Below are 19,383 nucleotides of genomic sequence, written 5' to 3' on the forward strand. Positions count from 1 at the left end.
GTATTACAAGTCCCTAAGAGTGATGCACGGCGGCTTTACGCGAACTCTAGTAACGGTACTTGACCACCTTTAATCATGCCCGCTCGTTCTAGCCCTTGAATGATGTCGTATTTTGCACCATCTACATAAAACTATAAACTAAGAAAAACATTATCCTGAACGGCAGCAAAATGAAGGAGAAGCAATGAAAAGAGAATATAGCTTAAGTTTAGCGATACAACAACGTTCATAACAGGAAAACTAAGCTTGATTGCATGTTGGCCTCTAACTCTTTCATATGTTTTTCTTGCTTAATAGTGACTCCTTGAGAAGTAAAAATCTCTCTGCGCTTAGTTGTTCGCACTCTCGCTGGCTTGCACGCATTATCTGTAACAGCGCAATAAACACTTGCAAATGCGCAACTGACATAGCCACAAGTATGTGTGCGCAGCAACGATGTGCCTGGTGCTGTACGTGGGCAAGCATCCAAGGCGTCACTACTTCCAGATAACTAAAAATATACAACGGAAAGCTGCATTGAAAGAAGCCGCAGCCGTTAGTAGGAGAAAGGCATGATCTACACGATTTTCAGGTTCCGCATACCGAGTCGGCACGCGGCGATTCAATTTTCCGACAATTTCGCGAGAAAAAAACAGTTTCCTTTCTCAGTTCTTACAGAATCGGATTACTGGCTGCCAAAACTTCCCCCTCTGTTGTGGGCGTTAGAAATTCCGCGCAGCGATCAATATTCGTTTACGACGATACCGCGGTCCGTCTTCCAATTATTTGTGTTGTTCGCACCACGAGAACGCGCCTAGCCAGCGGGAGCGCTTACATCTGCGACGCGTTGCGTGGGAGGTTCGGCTTTCGCGGATCTGTCTGGGGAAGGCGTCGGCGTCTCCGTCAAGGATTGAAAATAAAAGAAGGATTAAAAGAAGACGGCAGCAGACCGTTATACTGAAACTCTTGGAAATCGACAATGGAAGCAGAGCGTTTGCGCATGCGTGCTATGTCGTGAGAATCGAAGCGCTAGCGGCAGCGGCGGCGACGATAATGCCCTCAACGGTGCGCTTTGGAACGGGCAAGCGATGTTCCGTCAGTTTTCTTCCCCCAGAATCGGCCAAAACGGGTGTCGGAGAACTCAATGAAAGAAAAGCAAAACAGAAGGAAAGCGAGAACAATCGAGGCGAAAAAAAAGAGAGAGAGAGCGATAAATGCGCCAGAAATAATACCACTCCCGGCCCAACTGTTCCGAAGAAGGAGGCAGCGTCGATGCCATAGGCCTAGCACCACCGGACAAGAATGGGGAAGTGAGGAAAAAGCTCCCAGGGAGAAACACGGCTGCTGGCTGCGCCAACGACGGCGCCGACGTTGAAAGAGGACAACGAAGAAAAAAGCTTCCTGCGCCGCCTGCGCGCGAGAGCGAAGTGGCGGTGAGAAGAAGAAAGAAGGAATCCTGCCGTGATTGCTTCCAAGCGTTCCGGAAGACTTGTAGTGGCAAGGGTGAGTGAGTAAGAAAGGAGAGAGAAGCGTAAAGTGAGAGAAGGGACGCGGCGAGAATTCCCCCGTCCGCCCTCTTGTTTAGCGCTCCTTTTGTACGGCTCGTCTTCTCGCCAGGCGGCCAGCAATTACCGTTATAAGCACATCTCTTAGGTGTCTCGCGCGACCTCATCGTTGGGTCGACGGGCCCTTGTCTTACCGGCTTCAACTCCCTTCTTGTGCGGCGCTTTTAAGCTTGTTGCGTTTCTTGTTGAGTAAATGCGTCGCAATCAGTGATTGCGCATGTTCTTGCTTTACCCGCCTTTCCCTTCCTTTCAGACAGATTAGAGATCAGGAAACATGGGTCACAAAGAATGTTGTTGTGCAGACTAGGTCTTCGGGTGAGCTATTCTCCTTCAAATTTTTCCTTTCGAAAAGATAAGGTTGCCGTGCTGCTCTAATCATTGTCTACCGGTATAAATTTTGGGCGTGCCTCCGTAGAGTGGAAGTGTTATTGACCAGCGCAGAATGAATTTTTTTGCGATTGCGTTGCCTAACGGGTTATGTCGAAAAATGTAACTAAAGCCCTGACGCATGGCTCCCTCGATGCAATGTAGAATCGTAACGCCTGTTTTAAAGTCTTCTAATGGCAGTATAGAGTATTTCCTTTACCTTTCTATGACCCAATTATTCTGCCTCCCCACCCCCCTCCCCTTTCCAAAGCTTTAATCAAGGCACTTTTATTCTACGTTACTGTATGCGTAACCAGACTTGCATATACTTTGAGGCTTCGGCATTAAAGGTAACGTTTAAAAGAGAGAAGAGTTATTCTTGCGCTAAAAACAAAGCATGCACACAATACTACATTAATTATACCATTGCTTCTAAATTATTTGCATGGAAGCTGATCACTCAGAAAAAATTTGCTTTAATATTACCCCAAGAGCATCCGACATTGTTACAAAGAAATCAAGATTGGGGTACGGTTTAGTCGCTGTTAAACGCCAAACAAAATCGGGTGATTCGCGTCACTACCGGGGCGTTCAACCACAAATCAAACAGTGCTGGTTAGTGCAGAGCAGAGATAAAAAGAGACAAAGAGAGGCACTCAGAAAGGCTTAGGTAACACTTAGAAGCAACGATTTGAAAGGACACATGTGAGTAAAGACAGATACAACAAAGAAAGGCAAGCAGCATTGCAGTAGTGGCGGTGCAGAGTGAGTCCCGCAGCCGGAACAAGCAGAGAGGTAGAGGTGATCAGGTAAGCGTTACAGAGCCGGCAGTGCTTCGGCCAGTAAGCAGAGAACGATGCCACAGTGAGGCGGGTGACGACCGTGGTAGTGACGGCAATGGGTGCGAGGTGGCAAGATAGCCGGGCTGCTTGCAGACTGAGATTCGGCGGTGACTCACGGGTGACCTGGGCCTTTCGACCGTGTACTTGGGCCAGCTGTCAAATGAGGACCGCGGCGGCACCCAGCCGATGGTGCCGCCGCGGTTGCCGCGACTCGGGGATGGCGGCGCGATCGGGGAAGGCATACCGTGCGCTCGGGTGGCCGCGAAGTCGATGTCGGCGTACTCCGTGGGCGGCTCGTGCGGGCCTGCCAAGGGCGGCGGTGGCGAGCCCACCACGGCACGGCAGCCCGAGCGCGACAGAGAGCGGCTGAAGGTTGACTGCGTGCTGGGCGGCAGGCTCAGCTCAGCGTACGTGAGGTCGTCGGCGCGCTGACCACGGGCAGCGAGGCACGAGGGAAGAGGCCGAGTGGTGGCCGGGAAAGTAGAAGAGGGAAGAAAAGAAAAGAAAAAGCAGGCTCGTATATGTGCAGACGGAGAGAGCAGGAAGAGAATATAGATGACAGAAAGAATGACAAGAGCGAGTCATGCGGGAGTGAGTGCAGAACGGGTGCTTATTTCTGCACGTTTCTGAAAACACACTTGATGGTGAATGTATGCTCCACATTAAATTTTTTTGTAGTTTTGCGTTTGCTTGTTTTGCCTAATATGTGCTGAACACCGAATGTCTTAAGAAACTTGTTCAAATTATCTAACAGCGGGTTAAATAGGCGGCTATTTGGAGCAAGCATTCCTGTTTTTGCTGCGATGCTTGCTGCTACCTTTAAAATAAAAATAAAAAGCAACAAGGCTACAAGAATACTTTAAGATAAGCATAGGAAGGAGAGAAATATAAATTAGGAGCTCAGTGCAGCAGATTCAAAGTACTGATAACAACTGCCTGCATAAGGCGTTTGACAACGCCGAACCCTAAATTTATACACGCAGTTTTTGACTGCCTTCCAAATATTGTTTGCTTATTATTTTCTGATTGGAAGTTTTAAGTTACAACGAGGAATACATAGTAAAGGGTCATTAAAGAACCTATAATCCGTAGGCAACGTACCTGTTTTGGCATGTAGCAGTTCGTCGATAATGTGGGCGTGAAGCTTTCCGGGTACTTCTTCTCAGCCCCATTTTCGTAAGACGGAATTCGATCAGTGATATGCGTCTCAACGTACTTCATTTCAATATCCGAATAATCAGAACCTGAAACTGAATTGCGATTGAGTTATTTTACACACAGTAGATTAAAGGGATAGATCGTCTTAGCCCTTAGAAGGTAGAAACACTATTGATACGATGCTGCACGGCGTAACAATATGTCTGCTGAAAAAAAGTGCTAATTGTCTTATTCCCGTGTGCGCTCCAGCACGCTGGCTTGTGCTAATAAGACTGAATGCGCGCTCGTCAGACGGCGAATGAAACCAAAATTGCTTGTATGCATAATTTTCTCCCGGCATTGTCGTTTCTCACGGTGCAACGCAGTTTTATTATGCGCATAATTTAAGCCACCTATACACTCAATGGTTTGCATTCAGTGCGCTATATTTTCTTATAGTAATGAATACAAGGGGAATTATAAATATTTACTCTAATGCCATATTGACAGAAGAGAAATTTAAAGGCAAATAATTTTCCTTCTTTTGCACAAAAGTGATTCTTCTCCCCTCTAAACAAGCTAAAAGCAGCAAAATAGAATATAATTCTTTCAACATTTCCCAGAGTTATACCTTTGTCAACAGGGCATACCTCCGATATGCGAGTCTAAAAAATAAGGGATGGTATAAGTGGAGAAATAAAATGAGAAGAAAAATATTGTTTCCAGTTTGATATAAAAGGTCGGCTTTCTTGCACAAAGGATGCTTGCGTGACATAGCATGTTTTACAGAAAGAAACACCTAAATTTGTTTTACTGCGCGTTTGTAGCGACTTTCCATGAAGTGAAAGAACGATATATTTCGAATTCCGATTCTCGAAAAATTTTAATAAGATTGCTTTTTATTAGAATAGCCAGCTACCAACGTTCCAAATGTCGATCGCACAATGCTCTTCTAGATGAGTGCAAACGCCAAGCGCTCTCAGCAACTGCACGAAAAGGACTGTGGGATGAAGGTGTGGCGTAAGAAGAAAGGCTTCTACATATTTTCACAAAAGAACGTTATATGCCCTGAAGGAACTCAAATAATCAATAAAGACTTTGTATGGACACAAATAGGGTTCTAACTATCTGCGTGCTTTACATTCTTGCGGCAGCAGTGAAAATGGTACCTAGGCTGCAAGCGAACCAATAATTGGATATAAAGTGCGTCGCATGTGGCGCAATAACAACCCTTTCTTTCTTTTTTTTCAACATTTGCGAAAGCGCGTGCTGTGTGTTTTTTACCCTTGTTACACGGAGAAAAATCAGTCTGCTGACACACTTGACACATTCGGCGTCAGGCGCAGCTCTTACTTTTTGACGTTCAACCTTGCGCCTTCAGAAGTTTCCTTCATTCACGTGCTTCTCATCGCATAAATTCTCGGTTGAAAACGAACCGAACCTTGTGCTGATTGACCCCACCGAGGATGAATTTAAAATATCACTATAGAGGCGCTTTGATGTTCATTGCGCCCTATTGTAATTTAACGTATTTCTTGCAAAGCTGTAATTTCTATTGAATGACATAGACCCGTGATGATAATATCCCTCACAGTTTCCGAGTTCCCTTTTTCAGTCCATGAAGTTGTATGAAGAAATTTGCAATGGTTTAGCTCTGGTTAAACCCGGAGGATTGCGAAAGCAACGAGGAGAGAGAGAGAGAGGCGATGGAGAGCGCGCGACCCCGGCACGCTAGCTATGCGCCGCTACTGCGCATGCTCAACTGGCGAGCGTGACGGCGGCGGCGCGCCAGCTGTGCGCCGTGTGACGTCACTGCTCCTCGCGCATGCGCAGAATAGCCTTTCGTCAGCTCCGCGAAATGGCTCGGCGACTCGCGTAGTGTTGCTTTCGCAACAAAAGTGTAAGCATATCGCTGTGCTCTAACAGACCACGTAATTAATTTCAACGTGCAATGATGTATCGTGGTTTTTCAAGTGGTATCTATGCCCTTGGTGTTATGCTGAAGTGTTTTTGATGTTAGTCAAAGAATGCTTGCGAAGGAAGTCCCTACCATTTGGCTGTTTCCGTGCTGTATTTCTGTACTTCTTTGTACTTCAACAATGGAAGCGCTTCGGCGCAATGAAAACCAGCATTTTTTAGACACCAAAGCTAGTATGCGTGCAAAAGGTGACAGCGGTAGTGGAGTTACGTGGCGCGGCGCTTCAAAATAAAACTAACCGATGCCAAGGTTTCTAGGTGGGATAATATCCGGGCATTTGTCTTCAACTTCTGTGATGTCCACAATCTCCTTCTTTAGAGGTGTGTGCGATCTGGAATAAGAATAGAATGCAATGTATTCATCAGCGAGAACAGATTCAATCTCGGGAAAACTGAAAACAATATTGTCTTGCGCCTGCTGCATCAAACTTCAAACATTTCTGGTTATTCAGCAGAGAAGAGCGCAATAGCCCAGGAAAGAGGAATGAAAATAAACATTAAACTCTGCAGCGTCTCGTAACTACGTTTGCTGTAGCTGTATCGTTCTATCATGCTATTTTCTTGTTTCCGCGTTTAATAAGATTTCCCAAGCAGCTACTCGAAGAATAAAAATTGAAGCCTCTTGTTGAATCTTGCTATCGACAAGAGATGTACATGGGCGATGCAAAGAAATACAAACAGAGCGGAGCCGAGGCGCTCCGCTGTCCGTATTTCTTTTCATCACGTTTTTACTTAAGTGTTAGCAAAAAGACGCTAGGCTAGTCTTTGGTATATTCCAGAAAGACTCTAAAGTCTTTTTCTTACCAAACAGGTGAAAGCGTGATGTAAACAAGTTAGAACAGCGCAGCGCGTAGGCGCCGCATTGTTCGCGTTTCATTCCATCGCGATAGTACCTCTGCATGTAGGTTGTCTATATTTAATTAACCTGCCTACAGAGCGAGTGCCTCGTTGTGACATCACAAGGAAAAGGAGGTTTCAAAGTGAGTGTCCGTATGCAAACATATGGCAGCCACAAAAGGTCTTTTTATCAGGAACTGTCTGACGTTTCCTTAGGACGTCAACTGGATACAAAAGAAGAATTCATAGCAACAATGAGATGAGCCGAAAATTAACTTAGAGCCTAAACATTTTTCTTCCGTGTCCGGGAAATTAAAAAATTGAGGTTTTAAACTGCTCACTCGTAAAGATAGGCAATGAAGTTATGAAGGAGCAGAGCGCTAAAAAAACGAGACAGAAGCGATGAGACAGAGACACGCGAGTGGTGACTAGCAACTGAATGCATTTATTCAAATTATCACATCAAATTATATACAGTACACTGCTAGAGTGCCTGAAGCGGACTAAAAGAAGTCTGCAAGTTTAATTGGTAAAGTCCACAGTTAATCCCTCAACATATCCCTTGAGGCTGCACAGCTACACATATTGCCACGCTTAGATGGGAAGTTTTCTTAAGTATTAATTTTCTAATTTTTGTCCGCAGTTGCTGGAAGAGATGAAAAAAATTTTCTCGTAGTTGTCATACCGTACTTTAATTCTTGACATACTAAAAGCTCCATTCAAGGTAAACCGCCGATGGCCTCCGAGAGGAATTGAACTTTTGTAATATATAAAACCGGCGTTCGACCAAGCCAACCCTCTTACATGATCTTTCAAAATGAGATAAAACCACGAGCTCTTTCCCATGCAAGAACATAACTGCTTTCACGCCTGCTTAGCATTTTGAACTGACATATGCAAACTCTAAAATTTATGTACATTCTGTTATCTTTTTGTAAGCAAATTTCCAGTTTTTAACAAGAAAAGCTGTTTTATTTCCAGCATTAAGACAATGAAAACTTCTCTCGCCCGCACATTAAAAGCTAAAGCCGCTTATGTTAATCCATAGTCGATGCATGGCCAAATAACTATATGTTCAAGTCAGACTTCCTAAATACATCATCAACAAAGAAATCCATAAGAGGTTTCCAGTATGCTTGAGTAAGAATATAAAAATGAGCACGAAGAATACTTGGTGACCAGTTTGAGTTTCGTTCAGAACATTTGAAAAATCACGGGCACTAATCCTACGAGAACTCTGTTTTGTCTCCCTCATTTCGCGGTTGTTTTTGTTCATGAAAAATCCGCGTAATCATATAAATGCGCAGAAATTTTAAACTCACGAGAAAGAGAAATGAACGAATAATACGTAACAATGAAAAATACGGCAAAGTGGGACGGATTTGATGGGAAAAAGGCAGAACAGAATTAACACTGGAGCTGTCATTAAGCGAATTAATATTCAGTATGAATTAAACGAAACTTACTTGTCATCTTCTTTTCTTCTTTTGGCAGCTACATGGACAAAGAGAAAGGTGACGCAACTTTTGAAAATGAAGTCGTACTGGGGATTATTCAAGTCACTTCAGGTACTTTCACAAGAAAAGGATAATCTGGCTCTTTGAATAAATTTGAATAAGCGATGGACAATTTTTTAGATTAGAAGTGTAGGAAAGGGTGGCTGGCATTTGTAATCTGCGATGGCGTATGTGTGGAAATAGGTACTTATTTTTCAGAGTGATTGATTGGCCTTAGCTGAATTATTGGGACTTGCGTTGCCGGAGGAATCAGTTAAGTAAGCATCAGCATGAAATGTAGACCGGCACAAAAAGCAAAACTATTATTTGTAAACCCTACATATGGACAATAACGAAGTAAGAGGTGCATCAGGGTTGACAACATCGCTTATACGCGGCCCAAAAATTGGGAAGCATACATTTCGTTCGCATAGTTATCACTAGCGCTGTTTCTTACTTTCAAAAGAGCACTTTTTTTATGCGTTACTGTTGTGTCCCCTTATTGCTTTTGTGTGTGTGCGCCCCCTCCTAACGACCACTCGCATTCCCCTCCTAACGACCACTCAATCCTCCTCCTAACGACACTTGCCCCTCGTCGCACGCTGTCACCAGATGCCCCCCCACGGTGCGCCCCCGCACCCTCCTCCTGTTCTGGGAAGCCACTCCCTCCCGTGGACGCTTCTCCACTCCCTCCTTTCTTCGGGCGGCCAGTTCGGCTCCTGCCTCGGTCGACGCTGGTCGCACCCTCATCGGCTTTAAATAAACGAAGTCTTAAAGTACCGTGTGCGTCTTTCGCTGCATTCAACACAGCGACCGGACACGACAGTGGCGACGAGAAAGTGGATTCGACCCGCGCTACGCAACGCTATTGACAAGCCATGGCTACGCGAGGGTTTCCCAATCAGATACCAGAGTTCAACGGCTCATCGTGGTCATCGTGGGTTGGACGCCTTCAGTTCTACTTTGAAGCTAACAACATCACAGACCCAGCCTTGAAGAGGGCCAACCTGCTGACGCTGTGCGGGGAGCAGACCTACGATACTGTCTGCGCCCTTATTCAGCCAAGCACACCAGCGGCAGTGTCTTACGACGACATCGTAAAAGCGCTGCAAAAGCACTACGACCCAAGGCCATCCGAGGTCTACAGCCGGGCTCGCTTCCAACGACGAGATCAACTGGGAGGAGAAACTGTGAGCGCCTACGTAGCCGCGCTCAAGAAGCTCGCTGCCGACTGCAATTTTGGAACGCTGTCGACAACAGCTACCGGGCAGGAGGGAGACGCAGCTTCTTCTGCTAACACCACCATGCTTCCCTTGGACGTGATGTTACGCGACAGATTTGTGTGCGGACTGAGTGACGAGTCACTGCAGCAGCGCCTGTTCGCTGAGAAGGACCTCACATTCAGCAAAGCTTACGACATCGCCGTTCGAGCGGAGAGCGCCGGTCACCAGCAGAGAGGGATTCGCCGGAACACCGAGCCGGTACACCAGACAAGCAACCAGGTGCGCAAGCCTTCTGTTGTTGTAAAATCGGTCAAAAAGGCACAACGCTGCTGGCGGTGTGACGACCAACACAACACCCAGGGATGTCGATTCCAGTCAGCCACGTGTAATTTTTGCCACAAGCGAGGGCATATCGAAAGAGCATGCATTACGAAACGGAGACTTGCCAAGATAAAGTCACCTTCCCAGCCTAATCACAGCGTCAACGCCTCAGAGAATACGCCGCTATCTGATCTCCATGGAACAACATCAGCAACACCATCTGTGTTGTACGACCTGAACACCATGAATCTCGGCACGCGACCGAAGATTTTTACAGAAGTAAGCGTACATCACCAGCTGATTAAGTTCGAGGTGGACTCCGGCGCAGCCTGTACTCTGATCAGTGAGGACACGTTCCGAACTTCATGGCCATCTGACGCACCCGCCCTGCAACAAGACGACACGCACCTGCGAACGTGGTCAGGACAGAATCTGCCACTATTGGGCTCTGCCAACGTGCAGGTTTACTACAACGGCCAGACCCATACGCTACCTCTGCTTGTTGTGAAGGGCACAGGATCAAGCCTTCTAGGGAGAAACTGGTTTTCTCCACTAGGCGTGATGATATGCGGCATACACCAGACGCCGAGCCAGAACATGGTTGGTAAACATCAAAACGCCGATGCGCTAAGCCGTCTGCCACTAGACGCAACTGTTGACGAACCACTTCCACCAGGAGACGTTCTGATGTTCGAAGCACTGCCAGAACCTCCGCTTACAGCAGGCACAGTTGCAGCATCTACGCAGAAGTGCGCAGCTCTCCGGCTAGTTTACACAGCTGTTCAACAAGGCAACGTGCATAAACTCAAAGGGGACAACTTCGACGCTTACCGCAGGCGAGCTACAGAGTTGAGCACCCATCGCGGCTGCATCATATTTGGGTCCCGAGTTGTGATGCCGAGAGAACTACGCGCACAAGCTATGTCTCTCATCCACGCCGGACATCGGGGCATCGTTGCAATGAAAAAGTGTGCCAGAAGCTACATGTGGTGGCCTGGCATTGACAACGACATCGAAACAGTGGTGCGAGAATGCAAGCCTTGCCAGAGCAGCCGGAGCGCCCCGCCGAAAGCTCCTGTCCCAGAATGGGAAAAGCCAGACACACCATGGCACACACTGCACATTGATTTTGCAGGACCAATTGAGGGCTGCACTTTCCTTGTGGTCGTAGATGCCTACACAAAGTGGCTTGAGATAAGGCAAATGGGACAGACGACTTCGGCAGCAGTCATTGACAACCTCCGATCACTATTTGCAACGTTCGGCCTGCCGCGCAAGGTAGTGTCGGACAACGGAACACCGTTTGTGTCTGCGGAGATCCTCAAGTTTTATCGCGACAACGGGATCTCATCAGTTACATCGGCCCCCTACCACCCAGCGACAAACGGACAAGCCGAGCGCTACGTAGCCGAGCTAAAACGCGCCCTTGAAAGAGATCAGACAGGCTCGCTGCAGCGCCGCCTTGCGCGCTTTCTCTTCAAGCAGCACACGACGGTTCAGAGCACAACAGGCGAGACCCCCTCGAAAATGATGTTCGAGCGTGAAATGCGAACCCAGCTCACAGCCATCCTCCCCGAGCCAAAGGCAGAGACGTTCCGGGAAGAAAAAGCAATTCCGCGCTGCGGCACGCTTAATGAGGGGCAGCGCGTCCTCGCCCGACAGTTTCTGAAAAAGCCACGCTGGGAGGAAGCTACAGTTGTCAGACGCATAGGCCTGCGCTCTTGGCTCGTCAACATACATGGCACAGTAGCACGCCGACATCTCAACCAGCTGCGTAGATTTACGACGCCGTCTGAGAGCTGTCCGCCAGCGGAGAGAACACGTGCACCATTTTCCCACATAGCCTGGCACCTCTTCCCGGAAGAAGAGACTTCGCCCAGGACAGACCTAGGAGACACAGCGAACAACAGCCAGCCTACAAGTGTTTCTCCCCCGAGCGCACAAAGCCAGCGCGCCTCCACGCGTGAGCGCCGACCCCCTGCACGATACCAGGCAACTTTCTAAGGGGGAAGGAAGTGTTGTGTCCCCTTATTGCTTTTGTGTGTGTGCGCCCCCTCCTAACGACCACTCGCATTCCCCTCCTAACGACCACTCAATCCTCCTCCTAACGACACTTGCCCCTCGTCGCACGCTGTCACCAGATGCCCCCCCACGGTGCGCCCCCGCACCCTCCTCCTGTTCTGGGAAGCCACTCCCTCCCGTGGACGCTTCTCCACTCCCTCCTTTCTTCGGGCGGCCAGTTCGGCTCCTGCCTCGGTCGACGCTGGTCGCACCCTCTTCAGCTTTAAATAAACGAAGTCTTAAAGTACCGTGTGCGTCTTCGCTGCATTCAACACAGCGACCGGACACGACAGTTACATATTGCAATCACTCAGTTCAGCCCTTGGGCGCGGCCGGGCAGCCACCATTGACCTTGAGCGCAACCACGTGACGTGACGTCATGACAGCCGGAGGAAAAGCTGGGCCCCAACTCGCGCGGTCGCGCGCGGCCGCAGCCACCACCTGACTCCCGCTCCTCCCGCTAGGGGCGCTGCGCCGGCGCGTGACGTCTTGCCGAGAAAATCGAGTGCCGCCAAGCAATATCTCGCCCTCAAAAAAAAAAAAAAAAGACCGCGCAATATGCAACGCATTCTTGGCTTAACCAAGCTGAACCTGGGCATCTTTTTTTCTTTCTTCCTATTTTTTTGTATTGTCCGCACGCAGGGAAGATTGTGACAGCAAACAAATTTGAGCTTCTGGCATCACTGCGGGGAGTACTTTATCTAAACAACTTACCTGCCTTCCTTTTGCCCGTTTTGACCTTCATGATGACAATGATGACAATGGCAATTAGGACGAGCAAAGCGACAACGCCGAGCAGGATACCCAGCAGGGGGCTGGAAGCCGACACTATCGCCGCCTCTCCCGGAAGTAGCCCTAATTGTTGAATGAAAGCATGACAGCAAAGTTCACAGGTAAGAGGCATCGTAAGCTAAACCTGTTCGGCCCAGTATGCACACTAACACATAACAAAAAAATAGCCACCAATTGAGCAACACTGTAAAAAGTTTGGGGGGATTGATTTAATTTTGGGAGGAAGCTGATTGCCTCCCATCATATTACCATTTACTGATGGCTGGAATTCTCGAAGGTAATTGCAAGAAATGCAGGTTGGTTACTTTTCATAAAAGAATCGAGCTCAACTCGGCGTAACTTTACAAAATTTGCTCGATCTCTACAATACCATATGAGCCCCCCCCCCCCCCCCCCCCCCCCTGAAAATGTGTAACATGCAAAGTGCATGTCACTAAAACTAAACAGGCCCTGGTTTTGTTTAGTCAGTTTGACAGCTGCATTAGTTGACTTAAAATGCGGAAGACGTTGACGCTTAGGATTTATGGATGCCATGCAACTCTACCTGTTGAATTAAGAACAAGCAGGTTAGTACAAGATTCCCCAAGACAAGCACAACTTTCATGCTACAAAGAAAAAAGCATTCGCAAATTATGCATTCGAGTCCAAAGGGTGACGGACGCTGCAGAAGCAATTAAAATGTGAAAGCACATCGTCATTCTTTATTCGGGCTCCTAGCAAAGCGCAAGACGACCACAGTCTTGCCGTTTAGTTTCCGAGTTCAGAGGAATTTATAATCTCGAGTCTATTGCTTTAGTTATAGAGGTACGTCGTTTTTTACAGTCACGCTTCAGCTTGCTAGCTGACGCTAGCTTCACTTTTTACTACGCGGCAAAATTTGACGAATTGTATCCGATGCATGTCTGCGCCTGCATATGTCTTTGGTTAACATGGGCATAAGTGTAAATATAAAACATGGCTAATTGAGTTAGCCTGCGTCGGTGATAAATATGGGGTCATGATATGGGTTTTTTTCGTGCGTTCATACGTGATGCTTACTGTGAAGTTCCTGCTATTTTTTTCTGAGATATAAAAATGCAGAATAAAGATTAAACAACGACGTGCTAAAAAAACAAGAACAAAATAATTACAGAAAGCTAAAATTTATTCTCATAGAAAAAACAAAACAAAACATGCGCCTGTACGGAGCTTCTCTACTCAGCTACTCTGCGCTTGCGAAAACAAGAGGAAAAGGTGAGAGGGATTGAAGGAGGCATGCAAACCAAATATCGCGGAGTAAGGGTAAAGGGGAAGCAAAATGTGGAGAGGTTAAGAGCGGGATCAGTGAAAGACCAACGCAAAACGAAACAACGCAACGTTAAAGGAAAGCAATATAAACAAACAGAATATGAAAAACAAAGCAAAACTGGTCCCTGCCTACGAGCTCGGTCCTGGCCGACACTAGCGTGGAGAGGGCGAGCGGCACGGCAGTGCTGATCCCCTTCTCGTTCAGCGCGTAGACATAGACGCCGATGCTGGAGCCTGGCTCGAGTCCCGTCACTTCGAAGATGGGGTCGTCGGCAACGATGCGCTCCCGCAGCCGGCTCCCGACAAACACGTCCGCCCGAAAGTGCACGGGCAACGGCCACGGCTGCAGCGCCCTCTCGCAGCGCACGCCGAGACTGGTGGGCGTTACCGACGGAATGCTGCAGTTCACAGGCGGGTTCGGGGGCCCTAGGGCGTTCACAAAAGCGTCACTGTGTGTGCGGGGAGGCAGTTGCTGCGTTGCGTAAGCCTTCTTAGTGCTATGAAATTTAGAAAGAGACACTCCGATGAGTGATCAGAACCGTGCCGGTCTATGTCCCGTCTCTGCTAGAAGAACCCAGGCTGCAGGATTTGTTTTTCGACAATATAGTGGGGCCTTTACCGCCCCCTAAAGACCTAAAGGTCTCGAAATGGGAAGACGGGTTCTCCTTACTTTACACACATTTCGTTCAATAAGTGCTTTGCTAAAAAGCCTAGGAAGCCTACCTGGCTGCTTGGGTATACTTTCGCAAAGACAGTACCAGTTCTCGTGATTTCCGCTTTTTCGTTGCTATGGAAGAGAAATAGTTAACGGTTTTAACAGTTTGTGGCGTTTAATCGAGCATGGTAAAGCAACAGAATAAGATCTAATCAGATCTTGACGCCTTAGTAGATTTGGCTTGGGAAGGCACTAGGGTGAACTACATTTTGGGACGTAACAAGAACCGGTCAATGTTATAACAGTTATTCTGAGCAGCTTTCACAGGAACGTACCCATGCGGTTTTGACTCCCACTAGTTGCGTGATCGAACTTTCGAACATTTCGGGCTCATTCTAGGGACGACTTCACAAGCTACTGTTATACTAGAGTGAAACTTTATGTGTAAATAAAGTCCGTTTACGTGAGCGTGGCGAATAAATTTCGTTCGCGAATAAATGTATCAGCTTGAGGTAGGTATTAAAATATCCTTGCATGAAGAGCTTGTGGTAATCTTATGCATGTGATACATTACCGCCTAATTGGAGACTCATCACTACGAGCATCCTTCCTTTTTAATGCTGTTATATTGGAAGCAAAATTTGCCTGATAATAAAAATAACTTTTCACAGATGAATAGGCATACACGTTACTTCACAGCTAATAAAACCTACAGAAAATGGAAAGGTTCAACCGAATAAGAATTGCTAAAATGTATTTGCCGCCTGAAGTGGTTGCCCCGATAACGTGAAAGCAGCAACAAAACAAGAAAATTAAAAATAAATGTGGTAGCCGTCAACCGCCATGTATGTTGCTATGGTCTACATGAATAAAATGCCCTTGCATGGAGAGCTGTGGTAAACTTATGGATGCGATACATTAACACCTAGTTTTAGACTAAGCAATATTACTATTCTTAGTCTTCACCACTTTTGTATTAAGACAGGCAGGCAGGAAAAGCAGTCATAGTTCTTAGCAGTTGGTACTGCTGTTGGCACACTGTAAATGAGACAAAGTTCTATCCTTATCCACATTAACAATCCAGGCAACATCATGAGGATTACACTTCTTTTATTGGCGACCAAGATCCACGATCAAAAATCACCGAATGCGAGGCATCTGACCAGTCTAGTTGCATTAGCTTCTTGTTTTATAACCTTAGTTATTAGGGGACGAGTACCAAACTTACGAACTAATTTTTACTAGCCCGCATGCTCTAATGACATTTGCCTTCCCTGGCGTGGGCGCAGAAACGCTCGTTAAAGACAAAAAACTGGAGACTTGCACAAACTTTACTCAAATGTAAAAGCATTACGTGTTTACGTCGTCGCTAAAAGCTCCTGCTAGACCCGCATGGCTATTAGCGAAAGGGTTCAAAAGTCGTAATTGAGTATTCTGAAGCACAGACCTGTGGCCACCACCCGCTCGTCACGCCCTGTTCACCTCTGAAGCGGTTAGAAACTTCAAATGGTCATTAGGGCCACGGTTTAAGCGGTCGTGAGATGGCGCGCGCAAAACTCGGCTCTACGAGCACGAGCTTTTGAGTTGGAGCACTTTTACAAAAACGGGGCGAGACCTTGGAAGCATGGAATCTTGGGATTAATTACCGCGCTCTTTAATGAGACGCTTCTCCATCGCTCACTTTTTGAGCGGGTTTTCTTAAGCCGTAGGCGAGGCGAAAATGCAAATCAGGAAAGCTCGGAGCGCACACCCGCGACGCCACATCGAGGTTTGGACAATTTAAGCTGAAAGCTCCGGCTGCTTCTCTTGCGCTACATTCCCAGAAGGCACAGTGACTTTGAGTTTTTGTTTGGTAATGCCAAGGACTGAGTTTTTCTAATACGTGCTCTCGTTAGGTATTGCGATCAGCAGAAGTTTTGTGGCAAGACTCGGCGTCTTGTCATGAACAAGTTTTCAGTTTGAACGAAACGAGAATTCTCTTTTTCTCTCCGACCCTAAGGTTGGAGAATAATTAAGAGTTGCAGTGCAGTTGTACGTAAGTCCTCGTACGGTGTACGACTCAAAATGGAAATGACTTCGTGAGAATGCACTTTCGTACCGACTTGTGTAAATGAATTTCGTATTAAATTGGCGAGAGCGCTTCTTAGGCAGTTCAGAAATTGGTTTCTTAACAAAAATAGCACATTACCTTGAATGTTTTCGTTCCCGGGGATGACTGCGTACAGCCTTTTTTAGTTTGCCAATTTGAAATGTTCACTTTAAGTCGTTTTGAACAGTTCTACTAAAGAGACCAGCAAGAATTCCAGTTACAAAAACGAACGCGAAAATATCAGCAACGTCACAAATAATTGTTCCGATGTCAGTGCTACAGAATGTAGCCTGAACGTAACCAGGCAGCAATAAAGCGCTCGAATTCTTCAAGATTATCTGCCTTCATACGAGAATGAGAGTGAATTAAACTAAGAGGCGTTTTACCTGCTCTGTTTATGTCTTGGCGGGTACGAAACAGCCGCGACAGTTTCTTTTGAACTCTAGCGAGTTTCGAAACGGTAAATTCAGCAACACTGAAGAACCCCGCGGACGTTTTTTGAGAATCTATCTATAATATCATATGTGTGAGATGGGGCGTTCCTCAAGTCCCCAAAGGGTTACACGAAGCAGAAGCTATTCAGCATTAGCTCAAAGCTCAGCTTTCCTAATCTTTCTTCCTCTATTCAATGTAGATTTTAGAACCCAGAAACAAGCGTCGCCAGTTGTCTACTTTTCCGAAGGTAATATCAGAGATTCATTTAAAATATGAAAGACGTTTTAGCTGGATTTTCAAGGCTATCTATATTCTAAAGAAAGGACGGTAGCGCGGCATTTTATGACCTCATGTTCTTTTCGATTACTTATATGAGAAAAAGAAGTGATTTAGGAACATAGTCTGGTAGAGTTTGATACCACTTTAATATTTTATTTGACTATTGATTTCATTCTCGATTGTAATAAGCCAAAGTATGCAGGATCTTGAGAGCCAGACGCTTATGCTAGCTTTTTTTTTTTTAGTAAGACAGAAACAGAAAAATCTGTAGCGATGAGAAATCGCAGCGATATTGAGCAAATATTTTACCGGGGGTCCTAGTCTGTTCGATATGTCTGTCCGAAAATAAATCTGCTGCTGATTGTGAAAGGTTCAACTATGATAAAGCGCTACATGGAGACTGCGACAAGACGGAAAGGTGAGAAACTGGCCGTTAAAACACTGTATGGCTAAACCTAACGCTCAGAGCTGCGTGCAGCACGTTCGTACAAAGTTTAATTCTGTGACTGGTGCAGCAATTATAACTTTTTGACTTGCTTTCATAAAAAAAAGCTTTTGTTACAGTCTGGCCTGGACTCGAAGATGCGCAAACAAGTTTACTTCGGCGGATTACTGTTTTGCGGAAGTTTCACGTGGCGCGTAAGCAAAAAATAAAAAAAAGCAATGAAAAGCCAGATTTTTGTTTGAAACTGCAGGAGCATTGCACTAAGTTGTTAGTCAATACCGAAATGAAGGAAGCTACTGAAAGCATGAGGCGAAGGTGACGCGTGCTTGATTTGTTATCAACGACCGGTTCGTGCCGCCATTTATTCCGCTCTTCAAAGCTGAGCTAATTAATGCGCTGGTATGCATGCCCGACTTTCGCGCGCAAAATCCAGCTTCAACGCTGACGAAACTGAAGATTACATGACCAGAGCAGCTTTTATCCCTGTAATTAACTGCGCACCTGCAAGAACAAAGCCTAGATAAACGCAGATCTGATTGTATTCGTATGTTGCGTTAAACAAGACAACAGAACTGCAAGCAGTCAATGTTATGTTTTACATTTCTGAGCTCAACATGTTTTCGTTTAGGGCCCGGTCTCGTTTTCCAGATATGGCTCGCCTGAGCCGAGTTGATTATTTGTATACGGCATGCCTGACGGCACTTGCTAGTCTGATCGTGTGCTGTGAGGAGTTATTTAGTGGATCCGGAGAGGCAAACTGAAAAAAAAAAATACTAGCCTTTATTGATACGAAGATGCAAATGAGGCAAGTTTATACAAACTATGTTTGTTGCAAGTTACACATAGTTTGGTAAAACACTTCGCAAGCAAGACAATCTCTTTAAAAAGTATTGCAAGTTGATGGAAGTATCATCTATGTGTCACATCATTTCAATGGAAGCTGCAGTTATATGCGCGAGATATCTGAAAGAATATTAGCTTCAGCAAAATTGCTAATTTATAGGAATTTCGCTTTAATGATTGGATATCAAAAAAGTAGGTGACGTCTTGCTGCCGCCAAGCGCAGAGAACAAAGAAAGAAATGAGTTTTTTTTTTCATACAATAATTTAACTTACAGCGCTGCAAAATGCAGTTTTGATTGTCTCGATCAGCTGCAAAACATTTTAGGCTATGCGCCTCTGCTCTCGCTTTATGACGAATTTACAGCACCCATTCCCTCTTTATAAGATTTTGGACACGTAGAGACTAGCTGCACTATATTTTGTAGACGTTACAAAATCTAGAAACTAGAATCTCGCAGTCTTTTGACGCTGCCTACGATCACAGCAATTTCCTCCTTCTTTCGTGTACGAGGTGCGGGTTAAGCATAAGATAACCAGACATAAGCTTTGTGGCTCCAGAAAGTTCTATCTATGTATACAGTTTTCACACCAAAGATTCTAAATACTTTACTCAGTGGGAAGTAAAGTGTTTATTGCACTTCTTAGCCGTCGTATGTACCTAATTTCATTGCTGCTTTCTTTCTTTTTTTAGCGACCAATTTGTGCCACCCCTCATCCAATTTTTCAAAGAAAAAAAAAGAGAATAAAACAAATA

The 19,383-nt window shown here is 46.1% G+C and overlaps 1 protein-coding gene across 3 annotated transcripts in view; it reads right to left on the bottom strand.

Annotated features, from left to right (window-relative positions):
• Positions 1 to 19,383, bottom strand: part of LOC149340418 (nephrin-like) — a 620,707-nt gene that overhangs the window by 7,585 nt on the left and 593,739 nt on the right. The window contains exons 9-14 of one of the 3 annotated variants that reach the window (XM_089549188.1): positions 14,013 to 14,309; positions 12,519 to 12,659; positions 8,170 to 8,197; positions 6,107 to 6,198; positions 3,854 to 4,002; positions 2,997 to 3,180 (exon numbers count right to left, since the gene is read on the bottom strand). In XM_089549188.1, the coding sequence (XP_089405314.1) occupies positions 2,997 to 3,180; positions 3,854 to 4,002; positions 6,107 to 6,198; positions 8,170 to 8,197; positions 12,519 to 12,659; positions 14,013 to 14,309 (891 nt within the window). Of the gene's footprint in view, positions 1 to 2,868; positions 3,181 to 3,853; positions 4,003 to 6,106; positions 6,199 to 8,169; positions 8,198 to 12,518; positions 12,660 to 14,012; positions 14,310 to 19,383 lie in introns of all 3 variants that reach the window. The other 2 variants (XM_089549186.1, XM_089549187.1) reach the window with 2 other exon arrangements.

The sequence above is a fragment of the Amblyomma mixtum genome, chromosome 6, assembly GCF_055824585.1.
Source record: "Amblyomma mixtum isolate Tamu chromosome 6, ASM5582458v1, whole genome shotgun sequence".
Taxonomy (NCBI): domain Eukaryota; kingdom Metazoa; phylum Arthropoda; class Arachnida; order Ixodida; family Ixodidae; genus Amblyomma; species Amblyomma mixtum.